The 22,585-nt window shown below is 54.8% G+C and overlaps 2 protein-coding genes and 1 long non-coding RNA gene across 8 annotated transcripts in view; 1 reads left to right on the forward strand and 2 right to left on the reverse strand.

Moving 5' to 3' along the window:
* The first annotated feature begins 201 nt into the window (after nt 1–201).
* FABP3 (fatty acid binding protein 3) lies at nt 202–17,572 on the forward strand. 3 transcript variants are annotated; one of them, XM_058718294.1, is made up of 5 exons: nt 202–220; nt 10,271–10,369; nt 13,762–13,934; nt 15,874–15,975; nt 17,283–17,572. In XM_058718294.1, the coding sequence occupies exons 2-5, from the start codon at nt 10,297–10,299 to the stop codon at nt 17,334–17,336; spliced, it is 402 nt and encodes a 133-aa protein (XP_058574277.1). In that variant the 5' UTR covers nt 202–220; nt 10,271–10,296; the 3' UTR covers nt 17,337–17,572. The 3 variants fall into 3 exon arrangements, with proteins under 3 accessions (XP_058574277.1, XP_058574276.1, XP_058574273.1); XM_058718293.1 differs by lacking the exon at nt 202–220 and adding an exon at nt 5,379–5,397; XM_058718290.1 differs by lacking the exon at nt 202–220 and having other exon boundaries at nt 10,205–10,369.
* On the reverse strand, nt 5,997–9,128 carry LOC131505130 (uncharacterized). Its single transcript, XR_009258281.1, has 2 exons — nt 9,082–9,128; nt 5,997–7,382 (listed from the first exon to the last, which is right to left on the reverse strand). It is a non-coding gene; the product is annotated as an uncharacterized LOC131505130 (long non-coding RNA).
* Nucleotides 17,573–18,307: 735 nt separating the features above from the next.
* Nucleotides 18,308–22,585, reverse strand: part of ZCCHC17 (zinc finger CCHC-type containing 17) — a 63,018-nt gene continuing 58,740 nt past the window's right edge. For 3 of the 4 annotated variants that reach the window (XM_058718284.1, XM_058718286.1, XM_058718287.1), the window contains one exon: nt 18,308–19,211. In XM_058718284.1, coding sequence (XP_058574267.1) covers nt 19,050–19,211 — 162 coding nt within the window. In that variant the 3' untranslated portion in view covers nt 18,308–19,049. The remainder of the gene's footprint in view (nt 19,212–22,585) is intronic. The other variant, XR_009258280.1, reaches the window with a different exon arrangement.

A 22,585-nucleotide genomic window follows, 5' to 3' on the forward strand; every position in this document is an offset into this window, starting at 1 on the left:
CCATCTCTCCTCCGGCCACAAATGAGAAAGGGTCTGAGGACATTGACATCATCGCGTTCATCCCTCATTGTTCAGATGGGGAAACTGAGACCCAGAGAGGCATAGCGGCTGCTCCAGATCACTTACCCAGGGTGGCACCAGGAGCTTCCTAACTCCAAATCTCGTGGTCTTGTGCTCAGTACTCTCCTCATTTCTCCTGTGCTCAGTACTCTACACTCAGGTAAGCACCCAGAGGCCCTGGCGTCTGAGGGCTCTCTGCCCGCCCCCCGCCCCCCAGCCCAGGGACCCGAGGGGTCTTCAGGGGTGGTGATTGCTGCCAGCTCCCAGGGATAGAAGGGCAACCTAGGGTGGGGGTTCTGCCTGCTGTTTGTCACAGCTGCCTGGACCCCCATCCCCACCCCACCTCCACCCCAGGCTGCAGAAAGAGCAGGCAGCTGGGGGGGGGGGGGGGGGAGGGGCTGGCCAGGCCCACAGAGGCCCAAAGATCCAGCCGGCACTCTTCACCAGCAAGGGCCAGGCCCCTTCTCAGCTTCCACCATACAGCCTTCTCTTATCTCCTGGACGTGCATCTAAGAGTTTGTTTGAAGACAGGGTTCTCTGGTGTAAACGTAGCTCACCTGACCCCGCCCCCCGCCCCATTAGCTCTCTCGTCCCACCCTGTTGTACAGTCCGCAGCCTGGGGACTGGAACACAGGCCAGATGAGGGAGAAGGCAGGAGAGCAAGTGGCTCCGCAGGACAGAGCTGCAACGCTCCGCCCTCCTGGGAGGGGTCACGCTATCATCTTTGGCGACCCATCCCTCCCGGGTGTTTAGCCCTGCAGATGCAGCCCAGTTTCAGAGCCACGACAAACATCTTCTCAGCCATGTGGCCAGAAGGCTGGGCCAATCGATCTCCAGCTTCTGGGTGGGGAAACCCAGGTCCGGAGAGGGGCAATGGTGGCTGGAGGCCTGGGCTCACACGGCAGCTATGAGCCTGAGCCCCGCTTCAGGTGCCCTTGACTCAAAACTAACCACCTCCTCCTGGTTCTGGGGGGTCTGTAGTCCCGTGAGAAGGAGCTCAGGGCTGGGCTGCCTCTGAAACTCCTGAGTCCAGGGGTATCTTTTCTTGAGCTACCTATACTTTGTTGTTGTTGTTGTTGTTAATTTTAAGATTAAGAAAAAAAAGTTTTATTTACCTTTTGAGAGAGAGAGAGCACAAGCAGGGGAGGGGCAGAGAGAGGGGGGTGGGGAACAGAGGATCTGGGCTGACAGGCTGACAGCAGTGAGCCAACATGGGGTTCGAACTCCTGAACCGCAAGATCATGGCCTGAGCCGAAGTCAGACGTTGGGTTTCCTATTCTTGAATCCCCTCCAAAATCAACCTTTCTTTTCCCAACATCTTCTCCCAGCTTCTTCTGCCTCAGCTAAACCATTGGTTTAAGGGATGGGGGCTGGATAGTTCCAGATGTCCCAGCCATACATCAGCCCCCCTATGGGGACCTCAGCCCTGCCAGGGCGCTCAGGCAGAACCTGTCCCCAGAACTTCCCCTTGTCTCAGAAACTAAAGACAGCCCTGGACCTCACTGCGTGCCAGGCTCTACTCTAAGACTTGGCGTATCAGCTCGTTGTGCCTCGACGAGGTGACGGAGGTGCAGAGAAGGCACGTAATCTGCCCACAAAGCTGACATGGTAAGGTAAGGCTTTAGCTCAGGAAACCTGGTTTCAGAGAGAGGACTTTTAACCACTGTGTCAGGGACCTTGTGTCCCGTGATGGCCACCCTCCCTGTTTTCCAGACTCACAGGCCGTCCAGAACAATGACCATGTGTCCCAGTTTCGCTTGCAACTAGATGTGGCCACGTGCCTAATTTCTGGCCAAGAGGGAGGCCATAAGTGCAGCTGCCAGGTCACGCCTTTAATTAGGAGAGGTGTGTCCTCCTCTGTCCCCTGCCTGCTGGCTGCTGGTGAGAGCCTGGGACGACTGCCATAGCCTCCTAACTAACCAGTGTCCAGTCCAGCCTCCACACGACAGCCAGAGAACTCTTAACCATGATCTGAGTCAGGTCATCGTGCTCCCCCACCTGAGCCCTCAGTGACTCCCCGTGGCCTTCGGAAGAAAGGCCAGCCTCCTTGATGGTGGGCAAGGCCTTTTTTTCTCCGGACCTAAACGATCTTCCTATCTTTTATTTATTTATTGTTTGTTTATTTATTTATTTGAGAGAGAGAGAGAGAGAGAGAGAGAGAGAGCCTGCACATGAATGAGCCGGGGAGGGGCAGAGAGGACAGAGAGGGAGGGAGAGAGAGAGAATCCCAAGTGCCACCCGTGCACAGCCGGACGCGGGGCTCGATCCCGCGAACCGTGAGACCATGACCTGAGCCGAAATCAAGAGCCGGACGCCCAACCCACCGAGCTACCCGGGCGCCCCTCATTTGCCGCTTTTATCCTCTGCCCTCATCCCAGATCAATCACCAGGAAAATCTCATCTTTCCTTGACTGTCTATTCCTCCTCTGCCTTCCCAATTTCTCACCCCACACCTGGCAAACTGCTATGCATCCTTTAAGATCTAGTCCAAAGGGTACGTCCAGTATGAAGCCTTTCCTGAGTCTCCTGGCAGAGTGAGTGGCTTCCCGCTCCTGGCCTTCCGCGGTCCGTGTGCGGTCCGCACGTGGGATAATGATAGCCTTTCTGTATTGCCATAGTCTGTAGGCATCCACCTCTCCCCTCTCTCTATAGGGGTGGAACCTAAGTTTAGGCCATCGGTTGGTTGCCAGTACGGGTCCAGGCACCAAGCCAATGGCAGTCAAGTTCAAGAATGCATGTGTGTGTGTGTGTGTGTGTGTGTGCGCATGTCCTGAGCTGGCTGGAGGCCCAGGCCAAGGAGACAGGCAGGACGTCTAGAAATAGCCACCTCCCTGGGTCCAGACCAGGCCTGGCCCCCTGATTAACTGACCCTGAGTGAGGGTGTTGGGGCCCAGGATGGGTGGGTGGAGACCAAGAGGTATGACTCAGGCAGAATGTAGCCCTATTGCCCTCTGGGGTCTGCTAGCCAAGGCAGATGGGCCCTGCCTGACTGTTAGTGGTCTGTTCTGGGACTCAGACCTCAGTGACCCTCAGTGACCAGTGGGTATTTCAGGCCAGGGCTGGGCATCACCTGCTTCTTTGGCCCCGCGGCTTGTAGGTCAAAGGGGAGCCTGCCAGCCTACCCCCTGAGGAGGTGACGGGATTGGAGCAGAGACACTGGAAAAGTTTGTCCTCTCCTGGTTCTGGCCCCACCCCACCCTCTTCCCCCACTTGGAAGCACCAAGTGCCAAAGCTTGAAGGATTAAAGGGTTCATCTGGCCCAACCCCCTGCCATGGCATTGGGGACACTGAAAGAAAGAGACTGGCCCAAGGTCACAGAGTGAGGCAGGGCAGACTGTCTCTGGGAAAGGCGGTGTGGAATGGTGGCAGGCCATACAAGGCCTCGGGGCCAGGGTCCTGGGTCCAAATCCCGGCTCTCATCTGTAACCTGGGGATGGGAACCAAAGTGCCTACATCACTGGGTTACTGTCAGAATCACAAGAGCTGCGAGGCTGAAACCTGCTGAGTCCAGGGCCCGGCGCTTCGTAAGTGCCGCACGGCTGCGGGCAATCGTTTTCCGCACCGCGCGTCACAGCGTGTAAAGGTTCTCTGTCCCCACGATCTCATGCGCTCCTTCCTCCCACCCTGGAAGGTAGACATGACTATCCCCATCACGCAGAAAAGGAGACAGGCACAGAGAGATTGACTGGCCAAGCTCACACAGCCGGTTATCGGGTCTCCCAACTGCCCTGCCAGGGGTCTTTCCCCCTCTTCCTCCTGGCCCCTGACAGCTCATACAGTGACTCGTCAAATGGAGAGAGTGACCGCGCACAGGCCAGTCCTCAGCTCCTGACGCCACCCTGGGCTGTTCTGACCCCTGCACTGAACAACCCCATTGCCCATCTGACGTCACCCTCCCAACTCTGGTCCCATCCTCCTAATCTCTTCCTACCTCCCACCTCTAGGAGGGCAGCTCTTTCACCCAAGTCCACCCGGTTCAAGCCCAAGTAGACGGCTCCTTGCCTTTCCTATCTAGTGTCTTTGGTGACTACGGGGCCCAGAGATGCTGCCCCCACCCCACCCCCACCCAAACAGCCGATCCCAAGATCCCAGGTCCCAGACTCCCGAGTCCAAGATCCCTTCTCTGCCAGACCCCTGCCAGGGCTTGCCAACCAGCTGTCCTCACCTAAGGACACACAGGGGTCACCTGTCCACACCAGCTAGGCTCATCAGGTCTCCTGGAGCTGCCTGCCTCTTTCCAGAATCTTAAGCGGGCTGTTCCTGAATGAAGTGTGCTCTAGGGAGCGACCATTGAACCAAACGTCTGTTTGCCGCTAGGTCACATGGCACATGAACCCACCCCGGACCTCGGGGTAGTATGAAGTGCTGTTTATAGGTTTCCCTTTCTTATTATACTTTACTCAATCTCATATTATTTGTAGTTTTATAGGCATTAGGTTTCCCTTTCTTATTATACTTCACTCAGTCTAATCTAATATTATTTGTAGTTTTGCAGAGGCAAATTTTTCATTGGATAGAGGGGAAGGAGTGTGGGGAAGGAGCCGGGGGCTGTCTGGAATCTGGTTTGATTACATCCTAGGACCGGAGCTGTCCCTAATGAGAGCTACTGTCCCTAAAGAGGCACCTGGCTGGCTCAGTCAGTACAGCAGGCGACTCTTGATCTTGGCGTCGTGAGTTCAAGCCCCGCGCTGGGGATAAGACTCACTTACACACGGATGATAATAAATTAAAAGATAATAAAGAGGGGCGCCTGGGTGGCGCAGTCGGTTAAGCGTCCGACTCCAGCCAGGTCACGATCTCGCGGTCCGTGAGTTCGAGCCCCGCGTCAGGCTCTGGGCTGATGGCTCGGAGCCTGGAGCCTGTTTCCGATTCTGTGTCTCCCTCTCTCTCTGCCCCTCCCCCGTTCATGCTCTGTCTCTCTCTGTCCCAAAAATAAATAAAAAACGTTGAAAAAATTAAAAAAAAAAAAAAAGATAATAAAGAGCTACAGTTGAGATTCTGGCTACAGCTATGTGCTCAGAAGGGCAGTTCTCAGCCCCACGACCCACAGGACAGGGCGCAGTCTCAGGGCCCTCAGGGATGGAGTGGAAAGGAGGCTACAAGACAGGATACTCTGGCACGAGAAAAGCTGAAAGTAACGGGAAAGTGGGGGGACAAGTGGGGGCAGAATTTGCAAACCGAGAACTCTGAAGAAGACAAGCGATGTCCGTTGCTCTCGGAGAGACTGTCTACTTCGCAGACCCGTGCCAGGCCCTGTGAGAGGCTCCGTGGACATGGCAGGGTTGGTGTAATAGGAAAAGTCAGACTCTGAGTCGAGTGAACCACATGGAAAGCGGGGTGAGTGCTTTGCTGGGGAAGATGGGGCTTCCCGGAGGAGGGACAGTCAAGCTGAAAAGTAAGGAATAACTAAGAGAGTGGCAGCTAGGGAGGAAGAGTCCTCTTAGGCAAACACAAAAGAGATACATGGCACCCCTTTGAGATACAACGAGAACAGAGTGGCTGCAGCGTGGAGGGTGTGGAGAGGCCTCCCTGGAAGGCAGCTGAGAAGAGAAACAATTACCCTTTGTACTGCATTCCCAAGCTTATCTCCCCAGAGTCCCTGGGAGGCTGGCTTGGTGGGAACTGTGATGTGCTTTTCTCAGATAAAGAAATACAGACCCAGAGAGGTGGTGACTTTGCCCAAGGCCACACAGCTGGTCTGTAAGCAACAGGGGCAGGAATGGAAGCCAAGTGAGTCTCACTCCAGAGCCCCCAAAGCTAGAGACGTAGACAGATTCACTCACGCACCCACTCGTTCATTCATTCAATCAATATTCCATACACTCCTTCATTCATTCGTTCAATATTCATTCATTTATGCCAGCCATCTGCCAGGCACTATTCTCGGAATAGGATTTCAGTAATAAACTTAACTAATGAAACAGACGGGGAGCAAGGCGGAAGAGTTTGGGCTTTATTCTGCCAACAGGGAGGACAGCTGGCTTCTGGGAAAGCCGAGGTGACCGCCCCACCACCCTGAGCTACCCCCTCTCCTCTCTGGGCAGACAGAACCATTGTTCTCCTTCCAGGGAGCATGTGCCACAGGCAGCAGTTTCTCAGAAGCAACTGGTGTTGAGTAAATCCCTACCTTTTGCCATCATTTGTTCTCTCAGACCCACAGTATCTAGAACTCTTGGGGAACGAGGAAGCGATTTCCTTGTGGCAGAAAGAACACTGCATTCCAGCCACCGCGCTGCAATCCCCCTACATAGTGAGCTCAGGGAGGATGGGGGCTGTGGCTCTCCTGTTTCCCCTGGAACCCGCTGAGCCCAGCACAGTGTCTGGGCGCAGGAGGTACTCACGGAGACCGGCGAAATGCATGAGTTACTTAAAGAGAAAGGGAGAGATGTGGAAAACTTGTCTGCAGTATCTGAAGGCACTTAATGGCCCCAGTGAGGAGACAGACACACCTGGTTCTTTGCTATTGGTTCAATGTCTCCAAGGGCCTTGGCTCATTCACATGCATCTCTGGGACAAGTGCCCCGGGGAGACCCAGAAGGGAGAACGTAATCACCACTCATTGAGTATTCTGTGTGTTAGGCTTCCATATGTTATCTCTTTTAATCCTCCTGTCAATCCTGGGAATAGATGGCCCTTCCTCCATTTGGGAGGAAAGGAGACTCAGAAGGGGAAGGGACTGGCTCCTAGTCTCTTGACTAGTAAGTTGCAGGCTTGGGATTTAGAACCAGGCTTCTTTCCAAAGATGCCGCTTCTGAATAGATCATGCACCAGGGGAAGCTATGGAGGGTGTGGAGAGAAGGGTTAAGAACCTGATTCCGTGGCAGAGGGCTGCACCACCATTACCATAAAAAAAAAAGAAAAATTCCAGCAGCAGGTCCTGGGGGTGGACTGGGGCAGTCAACAGGCACAGATTAAGCCCCGAAGAGGTTATGGGGGGGGGGGTTTCTATGTCCCTGGGTCAGTGGAGGCTCCAGCTCAGCTTCTTTGGCCTCTACCTCCGGTGTTTCTCCCCGTCCCAGTGGCACATCCCCTATTGGAGGCGTCTAGATGGCAGGGAGGGTCCAGGAAGCAGCCCAAGATGCTGAGTAGGCCCCCTGCTCTCCCCCCAGCCCCGCCCCATGGCCCCACGGATCATCCGGCGCAGCTGGCCCATCTCATTGGCTCTCTCTTGGTTACTCGGCTCTCCTCTTTTCCATCTTCCCAGCCTGTGGTTGCCGTGGAGACACAGAACAGTGACATCACCATAGGGCGAGGGCTGCGGAGATGCGCTCTTGGCAGGGACTGGCCCTGCGGCCTGCCAGATGTTGTATCCACAGCTGGATCTGCCAAGGGCAAGAAGGAGGGGCAGGAAAAGGGAAGGGCTCACATTCCCTCCCCTTACCCCTCGTTCCCCAGATGCAGGGAGTATCACGGGGCAGAGAGGATGCAGGTAATCGGAGGGATGAGAAGCTGTACATATTTGGAAGGGAGAAGACAGCCCAGTGGAAAGCAGATAGGGCGTGCCTGAGGAGTCAACTGACTCAGGTCTGGGTGTGCTGGGGAGATGGGGGTAGGGCAGCAAGGCTAATGGGTCTAGGCTTTGTCTCCAGGCTGCTCAGCTTAGGCAGGGGACAAAAGAACTTTGTGGCAGTGTCCTTCTCAACCCATCCCCCAAGTCTCTGCAGCTCCTTCCCCATGGCTGCAGCAGGTTCTAATCCTGCCCAGAAATGAGAAGATTGAGGATTGGAGAAGCCAAGCGATCTGCTGTGGGGGGCCCGGCAGGTGAGGGACAGGGCCTGAGAATCCCACCCTATCCAAGGATGACAGTAACGATAACAGCAGTGGAATCGAGCATGGAAGTCCCCCATGCTCAGCGTTTTAAATGCACTATCTCGTTTGCTCCCCAGACATCTCTAGGGGGGTAAATACTGTCATCACTTCCATTTTCAAGATGAAACTGAGACCCACAGCCACACGTCCAGTACCCAAGGGAATCAGAACTGGCTCACAGATCTACCTGCCCGCAGCTGTTAGCCCCAGCCCTCCACGGCTGCATCGGAAGGACCATGTAGGGAGACCGCTCTGGCCTCTGGGGTCTCTAGCCGCTTGGTCCTTTAGAGAGGAGGTCCAGTGTCTAAAGGTTGTGACCTTGACTTAGAAACCATCCCACTCTCCTCCCCACCCTCCCCTGCACCTGCTCCGGCAATGAGGTCAGCAGGGCTCCGTGCCCGGCCCTAAGGCCTTCTGGCAAGTGGACCTGTCCGAACAAACCAAGAGCTTGGGCAAGTGAGGGCTCTTCCTCCCTGGCTTCTTCCCAGAAAGTCAGGTAGGGGCAGATGCTGTCCACTTCCACACGGAGAAACAGAGGCCCAGGGAGGAGGGTCTGCCACACTGCACATGTGCAGAGCTGCTGGGACCCCAGGGCTAGTGTGCCCTGTGCTCCTGCAAGCCCCCTGGGTGGACCTCTGCTGGCTTCAGTTCGGTCGGGCACCGTTCACTTCTTCTTCTTTTTTTTTTTTTTTTTTAACATTTATTCATTTTTGAAAGGCAGAGAGAGACAGAGCGCGATGTGGGGGAGAGGCAGAGAGAGAGGGAGACACAGAAACAGAAGCAGGCTCCAGGCTCTGGGCTACCAGCACAGAGCCCGACGCCGGGCTCGAACTCACGGACCCCCGAGATCATGACCTGAGCCGAAGTCGGCCACTTAACAGACTGAGCCACCCAGGCGCCCCGGACACCATTTACTTCTGCAGGGCTTCCTATCTGTTCGGCACTCGCTTACCCCTCACTTCCTCTGGGGAGTCTCCCCCAAGCCCCTAGGTCAGGAAAGGTCTCCCCTCAAAGCCACCAGGCTAGGTGAGGTCTGCCTGCCCAAAGGGGAGCTACACGAGTGCGTCTTATTCATGGTGGTCTCTCCAGAGCCTAGCCCAAGGCCTGGTGAAAAGTAGGCGCTTTAATAAGGGGGGGGGGGGGGGATTAAGAAATGAATGGACCCCTCCAAGCTTCAGTTATCTGTAAAACAGTGGAAATGATAAAACCTACTTGGTGGACTTTGCTCCGGAAGTTCAAGGAGAAAATGCACTTAAAGCAAAAAAACAAAAAACAAACAAACAAAAAAAAAATACCACAACAAAAAAACCCATCAATACAAGGTGGATCTTCCTATTAAAAGCGCTTTGTAAAGTGTCCATCACACCGCAGGCTCTGTAAAGGAGGTGAGGGACATTCTGTGAAAGAGGTCGGAGAAGGGCCGGCAGGCAGGTCGGGGCTGCAGCGGTCAGGAGGTGGGGAGCTGCCCTTGAGCCTGTCAGGTGGCTGGGGGACGGAACTTCGGAAGGAGGTGAGGGGGCAAGTGACCCGATCATATGCTCTGAGCCCTGCGTACAGGTCAGAGAAGCCTGAAGCGTGGCCAAGGAGGATGGGGAGCAGCCCTGCAGGGCGGAAAGGCCCGCGCCGGTGACATTCCACGGGGAGGGGCGAGCACGTGCGGGGCGGGAAGGGCGCGGCGGCTTGGGTCGCTTTCGCCAGGGGCAGGTGGAGGGCACAGGGGCAGCTCAGCCTCTCACGGTGCCCCCCTGGTCTCTTCCCGCCACCGGCGAGTGCGGAGTGGCGGGAAAGCGCGGCTTCCGGGACCAGCTAAGACCAGGCTTGCAATCTGGGCTCCAATTAAGCCTCGCCTTATTTCCTGCGACCTTGTCAGTTCCCCTCTGAGCCTTGGGCTCCTCACCCGCAAAATGAGGACCAAGATGCCTGCGCCGCTTAGGGTCAGCCAGAGCTTTTCCGGCGTGGGCATCAGCCCTGTCTCCTCTAGTCTCTCACCTCTGCTCTAACCCCAAGCTCGGGGAGTCACTGGGGGACGAAGATGTCCGGAGCGCGCGACCCACCTCGCGGGCACCGTGCCCTCAATTGCTTCCTCTTCAGATTGCGACGAGCGCCTGGAGGCCTGGGAAGAGAGCAGGTCCCGCCCGCGCGGGGCAGGGACTCGGAGGCCGGGCCCCCGCGCTGACGCAGGAGAGCCGGAGCCACTAGCTGTCCCCCTCCCCCGGCCGGGCGGGTCGTGGGGGATGGGCAGCCAGCTCCGGGCGGTGGAGCGCCAGCCTGAGGCTTCCTATTTCGGGAGCTGGGGGTGTGGGCCACGCCTCACCACGTGATGCAAGGGCTATTTAAAGCAGCAGCGCGGGCCGGGAACCGCGGGTCCCGGAGTCCTTGCACGCGTGTTCTGTCTCCTCAGCTTTCTCGGCCTAGCCCAGCCTCACCATGGTGGACGCCTTCGTGGGCACCTGGAAGCTAGTGGACAGCAAGAATTTCGATGACTACATGAAGTCGATTGGTGAGTGCGACTCGGGATGCTGGGCGGGGGAGGGCCTGGCCGCGTGCGCAGCCCCGCGCAGCGTTCTGGCTCTGGCTGCTACTCCGCGAGCCTCCTGCGTCCCTCCTGCTCAAGGTTGGGGAGTAAGGGAACGCGAAGGGGGTGGCAGCATGGGCTAGGGCACGCGAGGCCTGTTGGAAGGGGGTTTTCATGGTCTGAACCCGGCTAGAGGGATTCCCAGGTAGCGAGGAGCAAGGAGGTAGGTGTGCAGGTCGATGTTGGGGCGGGGAGGGCTTTCGAGGAAGAGGCGTATATATATAGGATCTGGAGCTAGGAGGTGGGTTTGTATGAAAGGAGAGCATTGACCTAGAAGGTGGGAGGCTAGCGGGAGGAGCAAAAAACCAGGAGCATGGGTGGTTTAGGGATTGGAAAGTGTGAATACGCAAAGGGAATGGGGCGGATGGGGAGTGTACTATGGCGTAAAGAAGCGGGAACCCCGAGGAGGAAGGAGGTAGAAGAGGGAACTACCGGTGAATGGGATATGAGGAGGCGCCGCACAGTTAGCAACAACCCCTGCCCCTCCACGTTGAACTAGGGAAAGGATGGCTGCTGGAGGATGCCCTCCTTCTCACCATCCAGTCTCTGACCTTGTCCCGCAGTGGTGTGTAACCAGGCTCTAATCGCGGTCTGAGAGCCTCGTGGTAGGGTGGGGCAAGAGGACCCATTATCAGCTGGCTCAGCCACTTGTTGGGGAGGGGTCTGGTGGAGAAAACCAGTGGACTTCTGGAGTGCAGCAAGGGTCCTGGAACAAGGCCAAGATCTGTTAAAGGCAGGGAGGGTCTTTGGTCTCCGAGGGCGTGGTGTTGGCTGGGGAAGAATAAAGATTCCGACTCTTTACAGGTGAGGTGCTTGGAGATCCCCATGCCTTGCCTAGTTTGACAGATGGGGAGACTGAGACCCAGAGAGACTGAAACTGGTCAGATCAGCCCCACAGCAGAGCTGATAAGAAAACCTAGATTTCTAGATGTGCAACCCAGAACTATTTTCCCCTATGGACCCTGGGGGTGGGAGTGGTAGGAACTGCTTAGCTAAGAATTGGCCTCCGCGTTTCCCCTCCTTGTATGGGCTTCGATGGAGGTGATGATGCCCTTTCACCCAAATCCCCAGGTGTGAGATTATCTTAGTCCCCCAGGCTGCGACAGGGAAACCAGCATATTGTTCATAGTCGAGCTCCATTCCATGCCTTCCTACTAGGGAAAGGGGGCTGGATTCTGGCAGATATCCAAATAAGGTGTGGGGGACCCACCTCTTAGCTCTGTTCCTAACCGTTTCCTGAACTAGGGACCACAGGTGTTGGCTCTTGAAACCAAAGCTCTCAACTGCCCCACCACAGTATGCTGGGTACTATGCCCACAGACCCCAGGAAAGCAGCCACACTTGGAGCAAGCGAGCCCCGGGACAGCTGCTGGGAAGTCGGGATGCCCAGAGCCAGCCCCTCCTCCCTTAGTAGACATTCCAGCCAAAACCTGTGTCCCTGAAGTGAGCTGCAACATCCTTACCACCCTTCTCCCCTTATTTTGCCCCAAATAAGGGGGCGAATTTGGGCTGCAGGGCTGAGCGTCCATCCAGCCTGCTCTTCTCCATATACAGATGTAAAGAATGAGAGGCCCATGGGGGAGAAAAGACCGTCTTCAGCTCTGACAGTAAATAGCTTCAGCTTCATCTCTAAGTAGAACCCAGCTCTTTCTGAGCCTCCAAAATTGTCAGCCCCATTTTTGGTCTCAGTTTCTCTTGGCTCAGTCCCTCACTCACCTCTCAGTGGTTTCCTTCCTCAAACACACCACACCTCTGGGTAGGTCCTATGCAAACAGAGCTCCTTCCATGGTGACAAGGCCCTGCTCTCTGCTGGGGAGTGGGATCGGCCTCACTCTGACAGCAGGGCTAAGGCCAGTGCCCTTACTGGCCAGGCAGGGCAGAATCCGCCCTCGCCCCTCTAGTGTTAGACCCAGGGTTCTCAGGACATCCAGGCAGACAGACCCAGCCCAGTTAGTACCAGTGATCACAGGCAGACCTGGTGGCCATGCTGGGAGAATGGCCCAGGGAGGAACAGCGAACAAGTTTTGGAGCCTAGATTCGTGTCTACCACTCACTCTTTGACTTTGGCGCAAGTCACCTCTCTCCAAGCCTCATCTGTTAATTGGGGATATTAAAACCTGTTCGGGGCTGTTACGAGCATCAACTGAAACAACCTGTGTAGGGTCTGGGTGAAGTCCCTCACTTCCAGCCAGGGCTGTGTAGCCCGGCACACCACCTCCCCACACTGGGCTGCTTCTGGAGGGCTCACCACAGCTGCTGGGGGCAGAAGGGTGGGCAGGGTGTCGTGATGGGAGGTTGGAGGCAAGAGGGCAGATCTCAGGGAAGCTAGGACCTGAGGGGCTTAAAGCTCTGTCCAAGAGCTCTTTGTTGCACACTCTTGCGGGACACTCGGGCTTTGCCCAGCACCCAAGGAAGCGGGGCTTGGGTCAGCAGGGAGTTCCCACAGGGCCTCAAGACTAGGAGCCAAGAGACCTGGACTTGCATCCTGACTGCACTAGCACCTGAGGCGTCTCCTAAATCTGTATACTGACACACACACACACACACACACACACACACACACACACACACTCCCTTCTGCCTCCCTTCTGGGTTACGGATTAGAGGCTTTGAAAATACCTTGCCAATAAATAAATAAATAAATAAATAAATAAATAAATAAATAAAAATATGTCTTTAAAAGATTAAAAAGAAAAATAGAAAATATCTTACTGCTATACCTAGGAGACAAGGGTAGCAGTGCATTTCAGGGCAAACACTTCCAAGGTGGGAAATTCTTGTCCCTCAGGCTCTGGAAGGCAAAGTCTACATTTCTCTTCTTTGCTCAGCCTGTGGGCTGAAAGCTGCTCAGGTGCCCTGGAAGGCAGCCCTTGCTCCAGCCTAGGGAGGCCATATAAGCCCGCTCTTCAGTCTAACAGTTCTGGGTGTGAATTCCAGATCTGTGACCTTTGGGCTTCAGCTCTGTTTTTTGCATCTGTAAAGCAGAGCTAATAGCATCAAGCCTTCAGGGAGAATGGGAGGGCCGAGGGCGATAACATGCACACGAGGACAGTCCTCACCACACAGAGGCCCCTGGGCCACCGACTTGCTGTGGCATGCCTGTCCCTTAAGGTTCTCTTCTGTCTATTGCAGTCAAGTGTCTCTTCACTGCACAGAGCTAACAGGAAAACTGAATTTAAAAATGGCCAGGGTCTCTGAAAGCTCTCATACTCCTCTGCTCTCGGTCCCACGTCCAGGCCTGAGAGTTGTTCACTGAGGTCCCTGTGCTCTGCCTTCCCGCTTCACTCATATGCTCATAACCTTCCCCCTGCTCTCAGGTGTGGGTTTTGCTACCAGGCAGGTGGCCAACATGACCAAGCCTACCACAATCATCGAAAGAAATGGGGACACTGTCACCATAAAAACACATAGCACCTTCAAGAACACGGAGATCAGCTTCCAGCTAGGGGTGGAGTTCGACGAGACAACAGCGGATGACAGGAAGGTCAAGGTGAGTCATGGAAGGGGGTCTGGGAGTTGGAGGGTGTGGAGACGTGGCACCTTACTGTTGCACCCCGAGGGGCAGGTGGTTATGGGGGACTGAAATGAACAAGGTACATAAAGCCTGTGCAGTGCTGGGATGCCCCAGGTGCTAGAAGCACACTAGTCCTGTCTTCCTCCCTCTCTTCTTGGGGAGCATCTATCTGGGAGTGGGCAGCACAGGGCCAGGATGTTCTTCTGACCTCAGCGTTGACTCCAGCTCCAGCTCAGTGACCATGCGTGGCACGCACTAGTTCTGGATTTCTTTCCAATCCATAGACGGGAGAGTTATGTGGCCATGGCTGTGACCTCCAAGTGCTTTAGGAAGAATGCCCAGGAGAATTCAGAGCCCTTCCCTGACTGAGCAGACCATCCTGGCCTCCAGCAGCACAGGGGGCAGCTGGGAACAAGAGGTGGGGACCTACTCAGAGGCTTCCTTTTCTCCACCTCCACCTCCCAGCCTTGGCCAGTGACCCCGAGGAACTATTTCCAATGTTGCCAGCCCACAGGCAGGAAGAGCTGTGTTCTGGATGGGGCATGGTCTACGGTGTGTTTGTATGTCTTCTCACCAGGCCTTAGCCCCTCTCCTCCCAGGGAGGGAGGGGACATCTACCTCTAGTGTCAGGGCTTCTCACGTGTGGTGGCTCTTGTCTTTGCTGCTTGCCTCGGGCCTCCCAGCCCTCTCGGCCACGCTTGGCAGAGAGAGAACTAAGGGGCTTTGATCTCTAAAGGGAGTTCCTATAGCAGTATCTCCACCAGACCCTATCAGTCAGCCCCTCAGCTGTTTCTCGGCTTCCTCACAACTGCCCCAGAAAAGACAGGACAGGGTCTGGTCTTCTCCTTGTGAAGGAAGCTGGAGCCCAGGCCAGAGTCAACAGGAAGCTGGTGGCAGAGCTGGGATGGTGCCCAAAGATGTCATCCTACCTTGGAGAGAGGTAGCTGCCCCATCACCTGCATCTGCCTCCTTGACTAGCCCACTTTTTGAGGAACAAGAATCCCAATGAAACAGTAGTGCTCTGGGATGCCTAGGCTAAAAATAATCTGGAGTAGGCAAAAAAAAAAAAAAAAAAGAAAAAAACCACCACCTTGGGGGATGGGAATGAGGAGTAAGGTGGTGGGAGCAAGGATGCACAGCCACTCCCCATGTGGCCCCGAACACACACACAGCCTCCTCAGATTCTCCTACTGAACCCTGCTCAGCCAGAGTCCCCTAGCCTGACCTAGAGCCCCCAAATTCCTAAACAAGAGAGACCTGGGAGGGCTGCCAAATGAGAACCAGCTGATGCAGGCTGGCGGAGCCCAGAAGACTAAGTGGGCATTTGACCAGGGTCTGGAACACTCCAAGGGCACCCAGTCCCAGGACCCGGCAGTTGCTGTCCACTTGTCAGCTGAAGGGGCCACATGATGTGGATCGGGAAGAGAGAGGAATACAAAGCAGGAAGTCTGATTTCCCAGCACCTCCCATCTCCACGGTCTGTTAGACGTTACGTGTGATCAGCACTCGGCCGGAGAGTCTCAGGACCCCTCCTCACCGGTCTTTCCTGGGGATACAGGATGATTCATGTCCCCTGTATCTAAGGGGCCCTAGGGCTGTGGACATCACCCAGAGGAGGGGATGAGTGCCCGTTCCGAAGGCTGGTGGCACTTCTCAGAACCAGGCTGTCTGGCTCCACCATGCTGCCGGCGTCTCCCTACCCGCGCAACACCTGAAGGCCCCGCCCCAGCCAGGCAGTCGTGGAGCAGAGGCTGGAGGAGGACTAGACAGCCTGCGGGGCTAGGTTGGAGGCGGCCGCCTGAGCTCCGTTAGTTTGGGACAGAGGCAGGGTCCTCTGTGACCCCAATGACCAGACACCATCCTGTCACTCAGTCCTGGCTCAGGTCGCAGCTCAGACCTCTACCCTCTTTCACAGTCCATTGTGACGCTGGACGGAGGCAAACTTGTTCACCTGCAGAAGTGGAACGGGCAAGAGACAACACTGGTGCGGGAGCTAGTTGATGGGAAACTCATCCTGGTAAGATGGACAACTGTGGAGCCTCACCCAACCGGTTACCACTCCTTCCCCTTCGGTCAAGCCTGTGGGAAAGCCAGCGTCTTCCCCTGGGAGCAGTGGAGGGTGGAGGCGGGGTTGGGATGGCTTTAGGTGGGAGTTTGCTGTGTGGTAGCTTTGGACTCATACAGGCCTGGATTCACATCTCAGCTTATACGAAACAGGGCTTCACACACGTCACCTTCTCTGTGTCCCGCTGTAAAAGGGGCATGAGCAACACCAAACTCGTGGGCCGCTGGGGCATCAGGAGACCGTGACGTAGAGCGCACAGCATCACACGGGCGAGGCAGAGGGCTACCACACGTGCCCCACGGCCTTAGTGTCCTCCTCTGTTGCCACCTTGCCTCACCCGGGAGTAGAAAGCAGGGCCACGCTGGATCCCAGGCCCCTAGGAGAGGCTTCGCTCTCCTCCCTGGGACTGCGCTGCCACACAGAAAGCCTCTGGGCAGGGACAGTGGGGCAGTGACAGACCAGCCCTTTCCACCTCATTCCAGCCCCACCGCCGGTCAGTGCTTTGCATGCCTGGCCCTCTGCGAGTACCTGATAACAGCCTGGGGAGGAAGGGACAGCCAGGCTGGCACGTGGGTCTGTTTGGGGACAAACTTGGGGCCTCCGCTGGAAGAATGTAGCCGTGACTGAACACCCCCAGGCCCTGGGCAGAGACAGCAGCCCCTGTGGTCTCTGTAACGCTCTCCCTGCATTGCTGCATCCAGGAGGCCCTGCAGAGTTAAGAATGAGGTGTCTAGGTCTGGTGGGAATGTGATACGCAGGACCAAACACTCACTGGGCAGTTCGGCCTGTGGTGAGGCCACGGGCCTGGCAATACAATGCCAGGCTGGATGATGGTGGCTCCAGCCTCTGGTCCCTGCACTACTCTAAGTCGGGGAAGGAACGGAGAGTTGGTGGCCTAGCACAGTTCTTGCCCAAGAGTCTCTGGACATTTGTATTATTTGTCTACTACGTGCCAGGCACCATCTTAGGCACTACGGGAATGGTGCAAGGGAGAGAGAACACCCTGAGATCTTGACCAGTCACTTCCTCTCCCATAGCTCATTTCCCCAACTTGCTAACAGAGGAATTTAGTGCCTAACGAAACTAAAAGCTTGGTGCTAAGTATTAGAAAAAAAGACACGTAAAGTACCTGGCACACAGCAGGCAGTCAATACATGAAGATTATTGGGATGAAGGTGGAGGCCCTTCCCAACAGAATGCGGAGCGCCCCGATACCTTCGGTGCCCTCACCCCTAATCTGACTCCTTCTCTCCTTTCAGACACTCACCCACGGCAGTGTAGTTTGCACTCGTACTTACGAGAAAGAGGCGTGACCTGTCCACTCCTTCACCGACTGCTCCTCTGCCCATCGACTAGCCCTGGACTCAGCACCGAATTGCCTCATTTTTCCCTTTGGCGTTTTATATAAATCCACCTGGGCTGGGGAAATTCTTCTGGGTCAGGCGACACCAGCCTAGATCCGTTTCTGGCTCCCAGTGTGTATGTTTGTTTTTTCAACTGCATCCAAAGGGTGCTCTAAGGTCAATAAAGCAGAGCCAAGGTCACCAAATTGCCTTTTTGCCTTTGGTGACACGACTCTGGGAGTCTTGGTTTCCTGTGTGTCGGAGAGTGGGCAGAAATACTGCCTGAAGGTCACTCAGAAGCAGCACAGATGAGAGACTGAACTGGACAGTCTCAGGGACAGCGGTAGCTGATCACGTAACGCGTATAAGAGCACAAGAGCTGCACCTACACCTTGCCTTTACACTGTCCCCCCACCCCATGGCCAAATGAGCTAGTCCAACCTGGAATAATCCATCAGTGGCCCGGCTTCCCCAGGCTTGGCTACTAAACTGTCACCTCAGGCCCATCCTGCGCTGAATGCCCTTGGGTTTGGAAAGCCACTCTTGTCTGTGAAATGCTGTGGTCTCTCTCTCTGCAGAACGTAGGCTCAGGACACAGGATGCAGGCTTGTGCCTTCGTAGTAGGAGCAAATACTCGCTGGCCAAGATGACTGCTAAGCTCCCTTCTATGCCCTCGGCCATTCAGGGTTATGAATTCTTACCGGTTCTCTAATCAGCTCTGGGGGGAGAGGTCATCTAATCATTACAGAAGGGAGGGCTTGTAAGTGATCTCCTAAGAAGGCTGTGACCTGCTGGTGCCTCTGGCTCTGTACCTCAGCTGGGCCTCTCTCCAAGGTCTGAAGTAACATATTAAATGTTTTTCTGTCAACTAATACAGACTCGGTGACTTTTAAGGCTGTAAATTACCCAGGAAGAGGGATTACGGCAATAAGAACCTTCAGTAAGTTTAAAACCAAACACACTTCCGTTTAGTGCCAGGAATTGAAGCAGAGACCTGAAGTGGGACCAAGGGACTCACACGGTAGTGAATACAAAGTAAAGCAATGATCTTGGCTTGAGCTGTCTGGTTCAGTGGTCTGGCAGAATGTCACACACAAGCTCAGTCACTGCAGACGATGGTTTTCTGGCTGTCACTTCTAGCATGATTGAATCATGTCAGGGGGAATGGAAAAAGTGAGCACCACTTCTTACCATGTTCTCCCTCATCCTGCCGATCTCCCTCGGCCCCCGTGTTGGGTGCTCACCAAGCAGCCCAGGGCAGACCCGACGGGGAGGGGCCACTCACTCTGTTCTCCAACCACAGCCAGACTCGCCTCCACAGCGGTACCTGTGGCTGGAGCCTGGACCCCTGTGCAGGAATCTGGCTCTGGCAGTGGCAGCTGGAGAGGGTAACAGGACCTCCTGCTGGATGAAGGAAGTTGAGTGAACGAACGGGCGAGCTGCAGGGGTCACTTGCAAAGGGACCAGGAATGATAAGTGAACGACAACTCATTCGGGCAGATGCTTCTGACTTCTAACTCCCAAACCTGCCTGCTGCATGAGGGGAAGTCATCTCCCATGGGCGAGAAGCCAGCGGGGTGGGAGGCCATTTTCTCACTACTGAGTCTTTCCGGGAGCCAGGGCTTCAAGGCACCGGGCTCCTGGTTCCTCCTCCTCTCGGCCACCCCCCTACTCTCTCCGCTGTCACTCCTTGTGCTTCTTCTTGTGCTTCTTCTTCTTCTTCTTCTTCTTCGCTGCCTTGCTGTCCTTGGAGGTGTGCCTTGCCCTCTTGCCTGTGTCACTCTCAGAGTCTGAGCTGTCCGAGTCAGATGACTTCCTGTCTCTGTGTTTCTTTTTCTTCTTTTCCTGAAAAGAAAATTTAAAAAGTGGCGTTGTGTGTGTGCGTTTGCTTGAAAGTACTGTGGCATATAATCAATAGGGGACCATTTAACATATTATGAAGCATTGAGAAGAGTAAGTTAAATCTTCAAGTATCAATGAGAAAAGATACCCCAAACAAGTGAAAGGACCGAGTCATGCTACAGCATGTATCCTAGAGTCCAGCGTGTTTACCATACCATATAATGTGTATATTTACACATACCTGTAGATGTGTAAAATACACAGGTGTATGAAATACACAGAACAACGGGAAGGACACAAACTGGCAACGAGTGACCTCAGGAATGAACGAATGGAGGGAAAGATGGAGTCTTTTACTTTTTACTTCATAGAACTCTGTCCAGTTAGATTCAAAAAACCAAAAAGCCAAAACACGAGTGTCCTTACTTTTATTTTTAAAAAGCACAGGTGAAGGGAGTCCTTAGAGGTCGTCTAGCGTAGCTGGAGGCAGCGCCCCCAGGGGCCCGAGGTCTGCGGAATCAGAGTGAGAGCTCCAGGACCTGGGGGTCCCGCGCTGGTTTCCAGCAGACCTGATGCAGGGAGCAGAGCTGCCATCAATTAGAAAGGCTCCCGCTGCCGCCCTTGACGTGTGTCCTCTCTAACTTGCGCAACGGCCCTGTGAGATTTTACTGCGAGAGGGAAGAGCCCAGAAAGAACTTTCTCCAAACTACAACCACCACACCATGCCGCCAAAGGAACAGCACAGACTCAAAGGATGGGAGGCAGATTTCTAGACTTCCGTGCGGGGCTTCAAGCAGTTTTTAAGCAGCGAGTAGCTTTTTCCTTGAATTTCAAACGTCTGTATTGCCTCAGGAAGGTTTCTAAGAAGGGGATATTAGGGGTAAGAAAGAGACGGGGCTGAAGAGGCACGGCTCCTGCTCCCTCTACGGGTTCCCGGCCGGCATCCCAAGGGCTGTTGAGTGCCTGAGTGATACGCCAGGTCTTAGGAGCCGCTGTGAGAAATGATGGATGGAACACCGGACCAGGTGTCAGACCCAGATTCGAGTTCTGGCTCTGCCACTTACGATCACTGCTCTGCAACTCAGCGCGAGCCATTTTATCTCACGAGACCTACTCTCCTCAAATGTGACGTGCAGCTGGGAACAACACCTGTGTCACACGTCTGTGGTAAAGACGTGATGAGACAGTGTCCGCAGCTCAAGAGGTTGAGAGCCACTTGTCCCAGACCACACGGGCAGGGCTGGGACCCGCACGCGCATGAGACAACTGGCAATCTCCTGAGTTTTCCTCTGTGGCGCACGGCCTCTCCTCCCGTACAGCAATGGCAGGCCTCGTTGTATGGTGGTCAGTGCAACGATTTCGGAATCAGACAAAGTTCAAATTCCAGCTGCTGCTTATTAGCTCTGTCACTTGGGACGAGAGACTTAACTTTTTGGAACCTCGGTTTTTTCTTTTGTTAAAGAAGCTATGCGGATTAAACAAGACAAGCACTAGTTACCAGGCACGAAACACCTGATACGTGGTAGGCGCCCAGTGGTAGCTACAAGTACTGTTCTCTCATTTCAGAGAACTCCCGGAATGTTCTGACAGTCTAGTCAGGCATCTCTGGCAGGTGAGTCAAAGTTTTGAGAGAAGAGTAGACCAAAACTGTTTCTTGAAGTCTCCAGTGGAGTAGGGAGACGGGAACAAAGCCGCCCCGGCCACATCACCAAGCTGTAGGGACCGCGGCTGGGGGAGCGGAGAGCCAGCAGATGGACGGTGCTGTATCTTCCGCTGACAGGCTCATGGAGACCAGTCACGGGGTACGGGGCCCAGGGAGCCTCACTGCGTTCTGCCCCTGAGGTAGGGCAGGGTCCTGGTGGGGCGAGTCTGGCACCTGTCCCTCCAAGCCCGGCACGGCGTGGATAAATACGTGAGGAAGGGGAGCAGTAGCGTTTTACATCCAAACAGTACTTTAGTTTATCGAGCTTTCTGCATCCGTCCCGCTACAACAGTAATCCGGTAAGGTCAGACTTCAGGAATCCCCACCCCCACCGTGCAGATGGGAAGGCTGCAAGTAAGAGGATCACCACGAGGTGACCGAGGCCCAAGCGACAAGAACAGTGTGCTTTGTAACTCACGGTGGGCGTGATGTCCACTGTGCTTGCTCTCAAAGATGTAAGCTCAAGAGGAGGAAAGAGAAAAACAAGTCACAGGCCATGTGGGATGTGGACTCTACCTAGAAAGGAGGCGGGGGGGGGGGGGGGGGGAGGCGGGGCGGGGAGGGGAACGGCCTTCTAGACCTCACTCTTGGTGCGAAAACTCTTTTGTAAGCTGACCAAAGAAAATCTAGTCCTCTAGCAGGTGGTGTCAGTTGCTTCAGCGGGGGTGGTGCAAGACGAAGGTCTGGAGTTGGGATTAGGGAGAAGATGCACAGCCAGAGCCTACACCAGCTTCTGGTGCCCTGACTGCATTCAAGGGGCAAGTGGAACGGAAGAGAAAGGGTAAAAAAATGACCCTGGATGTGAGTCCCTGGCAGACAGGGCGGGAGGTGCATGGGAAAGAAGCCACTGCTCAGAACTGCTCTCCAGGAAAAGCCAGTATCCAGTGACAGCAGCTAGCCCACCCATTTTCTCGGTAGTTCTGCAACAAGTTAGCAGCAGCCCAGCAGGAGAAAAACAAAAACTGCGAAAGGGGAATAACAGCAGCTAACTTTTAATAAGTACTTAATTCTCTAGATGCTGAGCTGGGTACTTTATACACATACCTCCCTCCTCTGACCTTCACAACAAATCTGTTGGTTGTTTTTTTTTTTTTTAATTTTTTTTAACGTTTATTTATTTTTGAGACAGAGAGAGACAGAGCATGAACGGGGGAGGGTCAGAGAGAGGGAGACACAGAATCCGAAACAGGCTCCAGGCTCCGAGCTGTCAGCACAGAGCCCGACGCGGGGCTCGAACTCATGGACCGTGAGATCATGACCTGAGCCGAAGTCGGCCGCTCAACCGACTGAGCCACCCAGGCGCCCCTGTTGGTTTTTTTAAATGTTTATTTTTGAGAGAGAGACAGAGAGACAGAGAGGGAGACAGAGAATCCAAAGCAGGCTCTAGGCTCTGAGCTGTCAGCACAGAGCCCAACGCGGGGCTCGAACTCACAAATCATGAGATCATGCCCTGAGCCAAAGTCAGACGCTTAACTGAGCTACCCAGGTGCCCTTCACAACAAATCTATTAAGTGGGCATAATTACTCCTATATTTTCAGGAAAGAAAAAGGTAACTTCAAAGGGGATGACTGAGATGGACTTGCCCACATGGTAGGACATGGATTTGACTCAAGTTGGGTCCCAGAAGAGATGTTCTTTTTAGCTCTGTCTGCATTAAAGGCAGCACCTAACTTA

The sequence above is a fragment of the Neofelis nebulosa genome, chromosome 2, assembly GCF_028018385.1.
Source record: "Neofelis nebulosa isolate mNeoNeb1 chromosome 2, mNeoNeb1.pri, whole genome shotgun sequence".
In the NCBI taxonomy this organism is placed as follows: Eukaryota; Metazoa; Chordata; class Mammalia; order Carnivora; family Felidae; genus Neofelis; species Neofelis nebulosa.

Excerpts from the sequence above, each read along its gene's own strand:
- FABP3 (XM_058718294.1), top strand. The coding sequence starts at position 10,297 with ATGGTGGACGCCTTCGTGGGCACCTGGAAGCTAGTGGACAGCAAGAAT. Across the intron at positions 13,935-15,873 it reads CGGATGACAGGAAGGTCAAG|TCCATTGTGACGCTGGACGG; the intron begins GTGAGTCATGGA and ends CCTCTTTCACAG. Across the intron at positions 15,976-17,282 it reads TTGATGGGAAACTCATCCTG|ACACTCACCCACGGCAGTGT; the intron begins GTAAGATGGACA and ends CTCTCCTTTCAG.